The 8,994-nt window shown below is 53.3% G+C and overlaps 1 protein-coding gene across 4 annotated transcripts in view; it reads left to right on the forward strand.

Moving 5' to 3' along the window:
• The window catches only part of Mpp2 (MAGUK p55 scaffold protein 2), a 32,480-nt gene extending 24,717 nt beyond the window's left edge, over positions 1-7,763 (forward strand). For all 4 annotated transcript variants that reach the window (XM_021176838.3, XM_085829544.1, XM_085829545.1 and 1 more), the window contains 10 exons: positions 146-298; positions 424-573; positions 1,429-1,656; positions 2,424-2,555; positions 2,646-2,751; positions 2,837-2,905; positions 3,136-3,297; positions 3,802-4,004; positions 4,227-4,355; positions 5,304-7,763. In XM_021176838.3, the coding sequence (XP_021032497.1) occupies positions 146-298; positions 424-573; positions 1,429-1,656; positions 2,424-2,555; positions 2,646-2,751; positions 2,837-2,905; positions 3,136-3,297; positions 3,802-4,004; positions 4,227-4,355; positions 5,304-5,480 (1,509 nt within the window). In that variant the 3' untranslated portion in view covers positions 5,481-7,763. The remainder of the gene's footprint in view (positions 1-145; positions 299-423; positions 574-1,428; positions 1,657-2,423; positions 2,556-2,645; positions 2,752-2,836; positions 2,906-3,135; positions 3,298-3,801; positions 4,005-4,226; positions 4,356-5,303) is intronic.
• The last annotated feature ends 1,231 nt before the right edge of the window (positions 7,764-8,994 follow it).

The raw sequence follows: 8,994 nt of genomic DNA on the forward strand, positions 1-8,994 counted from the left end.
GTGATTGTGTGTGTGTGTGTGTGTGTGTGTGTGTGTCTTGCGTAGTTGAAGCAGGACCCAGAGTAATGATGTAAGTGGGGTTTAGGGTCTTGGAGCCGGAGGAGGACTCCTGGGTGGCCTTATCTGCACTGTTTCCACACCCTAGGCCCACGAGCGTCTGGAGGAGACGAAGCTGGAGGCCGTCCGGGATAACAACCTGGAGCTGGTGCAGGAAATCCTTCGGGACCTGGCAGAGCTGGCGGAGCAGAGCAGCACTGCTGCAGAGCTGGCACGCATCCTCCAGGAGCCCCACTTCCAGGTTCGAGGCTGCTGGCTGCTGGGGGTGGGGAGGGGTGCGGTGGGCAGCTTCCTAGCTGGAATCTGGTCTGGAAGCCAGCACTGGGCATTTCCACATTATTCCTTCTCTTCCGGTCCTTCCTTTAGTCCCTCCTAGAGACACATGACTCAGTGGCTTCAAAGACCTATGAGACACCACCCCCAAGCCCAGGCCTGGATCCCACGTTTAGCAACCAGCCAGTACCTCCTGATGCAGTGCGCATGGTGGGCATTCGGAAGACTGCAGGAGAACACCTGGTGAGGGCCAGAGGCTTGTCGGGGAGAGGGCACTGCGAAAGAACAGGTAGGAGTTAAAGATGAAGAGAGGCCCAGGTTGGCTCTAGGGAGTACCTGCAGGAATTAGGAGCATGCACCACACACACATGCACACACGCGTGCACACACACCCCATATATACACACACACACCATACATACACACTATAAATATGGACACACACAATCTACACATACCATACACACACCAAAAATGCACACTACACACTCACACACCATACACACATAAATATATACACATACCATACATACATACACTATACACATACACACACTATACATATGGATATACACACATACTATATACACATGCACACACCATAAATACACAGTACACACACAAATATATATACACACACTATACACACCACAAAAAATACACACCATACACGCACACTGTACACACACACAGTATACACACATATACTCCATACATAACACACTATACATATACCATACATACATACCATACACACTACACATATGCACACACACCATACATACAAATACACACACTATACATATGGAGACACACAATATACACATACCATACACACACATACACATACCATAAGTAGTACATACTATACACACACACACACATCACACACATACTACACACACACACACACACACACACACACACACACACACTCATTCTCTCTCAGGATGCTCTCCAGGCTGTTTCTATAAGAACTGAGACAAGAGTAGAGAACTTTTTGAGTGGAGATGAGGGTGGGGACAGCAATGGGAGGACCACCAGGAGCCCCATTTGAAGACAGAGCTAGCCTTACTAGGCACTCCTTTGATCCTTCAGGGTGTGACATTCCGAGTGGAGGGTGGTGAGCTGGTGATTGCCCGCATTCTGCACGGGGGCATGGTGGCTCAGCAAGGTCTGCTGCACGTCGGTGACATCATCAAGGAAGTGAATGGGCAGCCAGTGGGCAGCGATCCCCGGGCACTGCAGGAGCTCCTGCGCAGTGCCAGTGGCAGTGTCATCCTCAAGATCTTGCCCAGCTACCAGGAACCCCACCTGCCCAGACAGGTGGGCCTCTGCCTGAACCCCGCCCAGCTCGATGCCCAAGGAACGGCCCCGCCCAGCTCCAGGGATGGCCCCGCCCCACTCCAGGGATGGCCTCGCCCAGCTCGAGGGACCGCTGAGCCTCTTAACTGAAGTCTTAGGCCTCTTGCTCTTCACCTAAGGGAAAGCAGGACCTCCAGGCAGGCGCCACTCGTTATGCCACACAGCCTCTAAGTGTGACACATAACCACGCGTTAACCTGTCTTACATGTAGGCATTCACGCATGTGTGCAAGGGACATGTGAGCGTCTGTGACTAGGAGGTTCTACCTGAGTGTTCAAGAGATTGTCTTGAGTGTCCTGAGTGTGCAAAGGGATGCAGATCATTGTAGACTTTGCACCTTGTATGTATGCAAGAGCTCACCCCTCAGATCTGTGTAAGGTGTGGTTTCTCACCTGCCCTGGTAGCAGCTTCCTCATTGGTGGACTGGGGCTCTGTTCACCTCCTCCTTGGCTTTTGAACTCAGAGCTCTGTCCTCCTGGAGGGTGGAAGGAAGAATACAGGATTAAGTGACCCCTCCATGGGGCCGGCTTCCCTTTGCCTGAGGCCTGACCCAGCCTTGGGTAGTTTCTCAGTCGCCCAATCTGAATCTCTTAGTTCCAATCCCCAAGAAAGAGTATCAGCAAGGCAGGGTAGGCCACCCTGGAGGTCTCACTCCTCCAGGGAGGGGGAGTGGCCAGGAGGGAGTGGCCCAGCTCTCTGTTTGACTCCTTCCAAATCCCTGGGCTCAGGTATTTGTTAAATGCCACTTCGACTATGACCCTGCCCGGGACAGTCTCAGCCCCTGCAAGGAGGCGGGCCTGCGCTTCAACGCGGGGGACTTGCTCCAGATTGTAAACCAAGACGATGCCAACTGGTGGCAGGTGAGCCTGGGGCACTCCTGAAACATCTCTAAGTACGGTGCTGGGAAGGGTCCTCTTACCCAGGCAGGTCTTTGGCATGTGCCGTTTCAGGCATGCCACGTAGAAGGCGGCAGTGCGGGCCTCATCCCCAGCCAGCTGTTGGAGGAGAAACGGAAAGCATTTGTCAAGCGGGACCTGGAACTGACCCCGACCTCAGGTAGAAGTCCCCTCCTTCTCCTCAGGCCCCGGTTTCAGACCTGGCATGGCCCAGCTTGTTTGCTTACTTATTTCCTTGTGGCCAGGGACCCTATGTGGCAGCCTTTCAGGAAAGAAAAAGAAGCGAATGATGTATTTGACCACCAAGAATGCAGGTGGGTATTAATTCTTGTCCCAGTTGCCTAATATGTCATATCTCTCTTCCTCACAAGTGACCAGTGAGTTTTCCCTGCCTCTGATACTGCCAGCCTCGATCCTAGCCCTGCCCAGTTCCCGTTTTTTTTTCCTGGCTGCTTTTTTTTTTTAACCCTTGACGCATTCTGAGAGAGTTCCTCCCCTCCCCAACGGGGCAGCCTGGTGAGCGGCTCCATCTCTCTGTCCCCAGAGTTTGACCGCCATGAGCTGCTCATTTATGAGGAGGTGGCCCGCATGCCCCCATTCCGCAGGAAAACCCTGGTGCTGATTGGTGCGCAGGGTGTGGGCCGGCGCAGCCTGAAAAACAAGCTCATTCTGTGGGATCCAGACCGCTATGGCACCACGGTGCCCTGTGAGTGAGGGCCGTGGAGCGGGAGGTGCGAGGGTGGATGTGTCCGAGGTGGGGTGAGGGGGAAGGAGGGAATGGTCGTGGAGGGGTGCTGAGCAGCACTGAGAGAGCATCTTGGGGACACACGAGGTCAGGTGGTTCCTTTGGGTGTGTAGTGTGCGCCCTCTGTGGGTAGATGGGGGAACTGCAGACTCAGGATCCAGTGAAGGGGATGGCTTTATTTATATCAGGATTTCTTTTCTCAGGGTTTTACTTCTAAAAAGCTGTTTGTTTTGTTGTTGTTTTAAGTGAGTGTCTACCTCGGGTCTGGTGAAACAGGATCAAACTGTATGTGGCCTTCCAGCAGTTAGGGCTTCCAAGTGATTGGACCGCAGGAGGTGGGGATGGGAGGTGATTCCTGGAAGCTATGCCTTAGGGCCAAGATCACACAACCCCCAAGGAACCCACGTGTGGATGTTTTAGGTGGGGTGACTTGACTCACCAGTTAGCCCTGCCTTCCCTCTCCAGACACATCTCGGAGGCCCAAGGACTCAGAACGGGACGGGCAGGGCTACAGCTTTGTGTCCCGTGGGGAGATGGAGGCTGACATCCGAGCCGGGCGCTACCTAGAACATGGCGAGTATGAGGGCAACCTGTATGGCACACGGATCGACTCCATCCGGGGCGTTGTTGCCTCTGGCAAGGTGTGCGTGCTGGATGTCAACCCGCAGGTACTTATAGCTCTTCCGGTTCCTGTCTGTCAGAGCCCTCTTCCCACACTCCCCAGCGCACCTAGATCCCCTTCAGTAGGTCGGATGGCTGCCCTCTACCAGCAACTTCCCATTCTCAGGATGCAGGTCCCAGAACCCCAGGCAGGTGCCCATCCCGTCACCCACACATCCTTCCTGTTCCCAGTACACGTAAAGATGTGCGCCCACCTTCTTTTCCTGCAGGCGGTGAAGGTCCTGAGGACAGCTGAGTTTGTCCCTTACGTGGTGTTCATAGAGGCTCCTGATTATGAGACTCTGAGGGCCATGAACCGGGCTGCGCTGGAGAGCGGCGTGTCCACTAAGCAGTTGACGGTGAGGGCCTCGGAACTGCTGGGAAGGGGGTTGCTGGCGGCTTGGGGTGGAGTAGCTCAAGAGGTAGGATTTCGGGCAGTCATTTGTACAAGTGAAAAGGAGAAAGCAGTGCTCAAAGTTTTAGGTGGAGCCAAGGACACAGACCTGACTTCAGGCCTACTATGTGGTGCACTGTACAGACAGAGTGAGTCCTAGAGGGCCAGTGGGGGGTCTGGGGGACAGAGATGGTCACGGAAAGTTTCTGGAAGAAACTTGGACCTTGACACAGCATTCCCCCAGGAACAGGGCTTGCCGAACTCTGCCCCATGCCTGTTAGGACAGCTTCTAGGTTGGGCTTGCATCTTCTGATGACCTAATTCTGGCCTTGGGAACCATGGCCCTGACCAATGCAGCTAGGGCCTCTGGGACACAGCTAGTTGTCCAGTCCCTTCCCAGAGATCTTCCTTACATCTGGGGTGGGAGTTAACTTGTTTGTGCGTGGGATTGTCTTGGTACCTGGTAGGTCCTGATGCTACCTCATAGCTACAGTAAGGGCCTTGGTCAGACTTGGATCGTTGTCTGGAAGCAGGCAGATCCCTATTGAAATAACCACTCACTGTGACCTCTTAGTATCTGAGCTTTGTGTTATTAGGGGGAGACGATTGATCCTCCCTTATGGGGCTGTGGCGAAGAGCCCGTGGGTGGCTTAATGGTTAGTGCCCCACCTTGTCATTTACAGCACCATATTTCCTTCCTTCCTTCCTTCTATCTTCCCCCCATTCGCCCTCCTCCCCTCCCTCCCTGCCTTCCATCCATCCGGGCTGGATGCAGGAGCAGAGCTAGGGGGTAACAGGGGATCGATCTGTGTCACTGTGGCTGAACGTTGGGGTGAGGTAGGCAGATTGTAGATCCCTCTAATGGTGGAACTGAGTTGGAGACGCTGACCGAAGCTCCTTGTGGGGGGGACAGGAGGCAGATCTGAGGCGGACAGTGGAGGAGAGCAGCCGCATCCAGAGGGGCTATGGGCATTACTTCGACCTCAGCCTGGTCAACAGCAACCTGGAGAGGACCTTCCGTGAGCTCCAGACTGCCATGGAGAAACTTCGCACGGAGCCCCAGTGGGTGCCTGTGAGCTGGGTGTACTGAGAGGCTTGCTCTGGACCTTGTTACTGCCTGGTTGGGAATCCGACTTCCACTCCACCTGTGATACTCCCCCATCCTGCTAATGGTCTTCGTCCCCATCTCTGGTTTTCCCTGGACCGCAGTTCCCAGCAGGGGCTGGCTTCAGTATAGAGGTGTGCACTGCCAGGGACGTAGGTATTCATGGGGTACCTCTGTACCCAGGTGCTGCCCACTCCCCGTGTCTACCGGCCACCAGACACCCTTTTCTAAGGATCATGTTGTGTCCAGGAGCGTCTCAGATCACTCCTGTAATTCCCAGTCCAGGGAAGAACAGAGCTGCTTGGGACCTTGTGGTCAGGAGGTTCGTGACACTGCCGCCTTTTTCTCCTCTGGACTGGCTACAACCACCCTGCTCCCTGGCCCCTCCCACCCCTTACGATAGTCCGAGGAACAGCCTTGGGCTGTTCTTATATGGCCAGGTTCCCAGACCACTGGTAGCTAGGCAGACCCAGGTAATAGTGCCAGCCTGGGCCATTTTAGAGGCTGGGGTCACCCCATCATGAGCCAGTTGCTGCAGCTGGCGATGCAGGTCTCAGCTCCATGAGGAGCAAACATAGACTGGTCCCTCCCTCACTCCAAGCTTCTCACTGCCAAAGTCTCTCCACAGACTTTCTCAATGTGTCTCTCTTGTAAGCCCTGTTCCTCAGACTTGCGGCTGGTGGGTAGCAATAGGACTCAGCCCCGGTTGACAATAGGGCCTAGAGAGCTGAACCCTCTAATGTTGGGACCCAAAGTACCCCCAGGCTCCACAGCCCGCAGCAGGTTTTATTCACTTCAGGCTTTTCACTGGAGGGATCTGGGTGAACCGCTGGCATTAGGGCTTATGAGGGGCGGGGAGACTGTGAGTGGGGGCTTGGAAACAGATTAGCTTTAGTGGCACTTGCCACACAGCTCCAGGGGGTACCATTGGCACTGCAGGCTGGGCAGTCTGTGGCACTGCCTGCTGTGGTGCTGGTCTGTGTTTCTGGCCTTGGGGTGTGTGTGTGTGTGTATGTGTCGCACATGCATATGCACACATTTGGTTGAGTTCGAGGGGGGTCAGAGGATTGCCTTCTCTTGAAGGTGGCTCTTTGAGGTCCCCTTATAGGTTCCCCTCAACTCCACCATGTCTTACAATCCCCCATTCCAGACTCCAGAGCCTGGATCATCCTCTACCCTCCCATCTTCCCTCGTCCTCAGTACCAGCCTTTAGCCCTTGGGGAGGGTGATTTTTGTAAGATAGGATAATCCTTCTAAGAACCCCATCCATGACATCTGGAGACATTTCATTCCTCATTCTTGAGGGGCCCCATGTTCTCACAGGAGACCCCCCCTGGCACCTCCACTCTGTGCCTCCCAGTTCTCCCAAGCATCAATCTTTGCTGCATTGTCAGCCTAAGCTTGTCCCTGAACCACTGTGTGCCCATATCCTAGAGAAGGGGAGGGAGGGAGAATAGACAGAATATTTATTACAAATGCTAGAAATATATTTATTATATTAGGAATCTCATTTGTATTGGCATCAGATGTGCAGACGAGACTAGAGGTGGGCCCCCTCCGCCCGCTGCTCATTTGCATAGCTCTGCTAGCACCTACCTGTGGTTTATCCTTTAGTCAATCAATGTCCTTTCCTTCAATATCTTGCTGTGACCCCTGACCCTTACTTAGCCAAAGGGGACTGCCCTCCTTGCCAGTTCCTTCCTCCCCTGGAGGATGAGCGCAGGCTCAGAGAAGCATCTGTGACAGCCCCCAATCCCCCTTGATTAACCCACAGAGTTCCCCAACCAAAAGACCACGGCCTCTGATAGAGATCTGGTGGGCACCATGCTGGAGAGTTGGTACTAGTTCCTCCCTGGATTTCCAGTGTGGTACCAACCCCCATATCCTCCTCTTTAGTAATGTACAAGGGCCCCTTCTCTCTGAACAGCCTCCTACCTCTCTCTCCCACTGAGCCTGGCTCTACCACCCGTCCATGCACTGGCCAGGAGGGAACAGAGGCTGTGAGCCTCCTCAGCTCACCTGGCACGTGTTAGAACATGTTCGTGCCCACCAAGCTAGCTCACTCTGTGACTCTGTCGTCCCTCCCTTCCTCCCACCGTGGCCTCTTGTATTTGGGGACCTCAGGAGGAGGAGGACCCTGCCGCCCCCGCCATGGTCCACACTCCATCCCAGCCCATTGCTGTCCCTCTGTCTCCCCGACTCCCCACCCCCAGCCATCTAGTTTTTAAGTTTCCTTCTTTTCCTTTGATTAAACGTGACAGCAAGTGTTCCTGGCTCTGTGTGTCTTTGGTTGGGGTTGAGGATATGGTTTTGGGAGAAGGCTAGGGTTCAAGAATACAGCATAAATTATTCCAGAATGGAAGATTGACTGGCATGCCTCTGTGTGTCTACTGTGGCGACTTCCTCCTCTTACCTGCACACGAGGATCCTTCTAAGTTCCTATGCCTGGGGGCTGGTGAGCACGGGGGAGGGGGGAGGCGTGGACTCAGGGACTTCATGGTCAATTCACACGACTCCACCTGGGACTTGTGTGGCCTTCTGCAGACACCCCTACCTCCCAAGACTCTGTACAAGCGCCAGTCTCTCAGTGCTACTGCTCATGGGATCTAGGTGCCCAAATTGTCTTTTGATCCCCAGAAGAGCAACCACCACCCCAGAGTGTATGTGGTCCAGGGGATCCACACTCCTCCACACCTGGAGTTCTTCAGGAGGGAATGGTGACACCCCACCCCACCATTAGCACTGTGGATTCTCTAAGGCTACCTGGACAGCAAAACCTCGTCCCAGCCCCAGGATACTGAATGGAAGGCTGGGAAGTGAAGTGCAGTCTTCCTCTGTGCTCGGGATTCGTGGGCAGCAAGCAGCAGGTCTCTCTGCCACTCCTTGTTTTAGAAGCTCCCTAAGTGATTCGAATGTGTGACCAGGTTTGTTGGCATGGTTAATCCCCCCTACCCCCACGTTTGGGATGGATGGAACTTCTTTCTAGCTTCCAATCAGTATCAAGGTATTTTCCTAAATAAAAGACAGATAATCTGAAATAAGTTATTATCCCCCTCTTTTTTTTTTTCTCTTTTGAGATAGAATCTTTACACAGTCCCAGCTGACCTGGAACTCACTCTGTAGACCAGGCTGGCCTCGAACTCACAGAGATCCACCTGCTTCTACATCTTAGGATTAAAGGCATGTGCCAACACACCTGACTTTTCTCGTTACTAGTTTTTGTTTGTTTGTTTCTTTGTTTTAAATTAGCTTTTTTAAAATATCATTTTAAAATGTGACACATAGCAATTGTGCCATTTTACAATTCAGGGGATTCTCTTTTTAATTTTCTAAATTTTATGTATATGAGCACATGTCGCTGTCTTCAGACACACCAGAAGAGGGCATCAGATCCCATTACAGATGGTTGTGAGCCACCATGTGGTTGCTGGGAATTGAACTCAGGACCTTTGGAAGATCAGTCAGCACTCTTAACCCCCGAGCCATCTCTCCAGCCACT

Source organism: Mus caroli, unplaced genomic scaffold, assembly GCF_978045245.1.
Source record: "Mus caroli unplaced genomic scaffold, Mus_caroli_1 scaffold_13, whole genome shotgun sequence".
Lineage (NCBI taxonomy): Eukaryota > Metazoa > Chordata > Mammalia > Rodentia > Muridae > Mus > Mus caroli.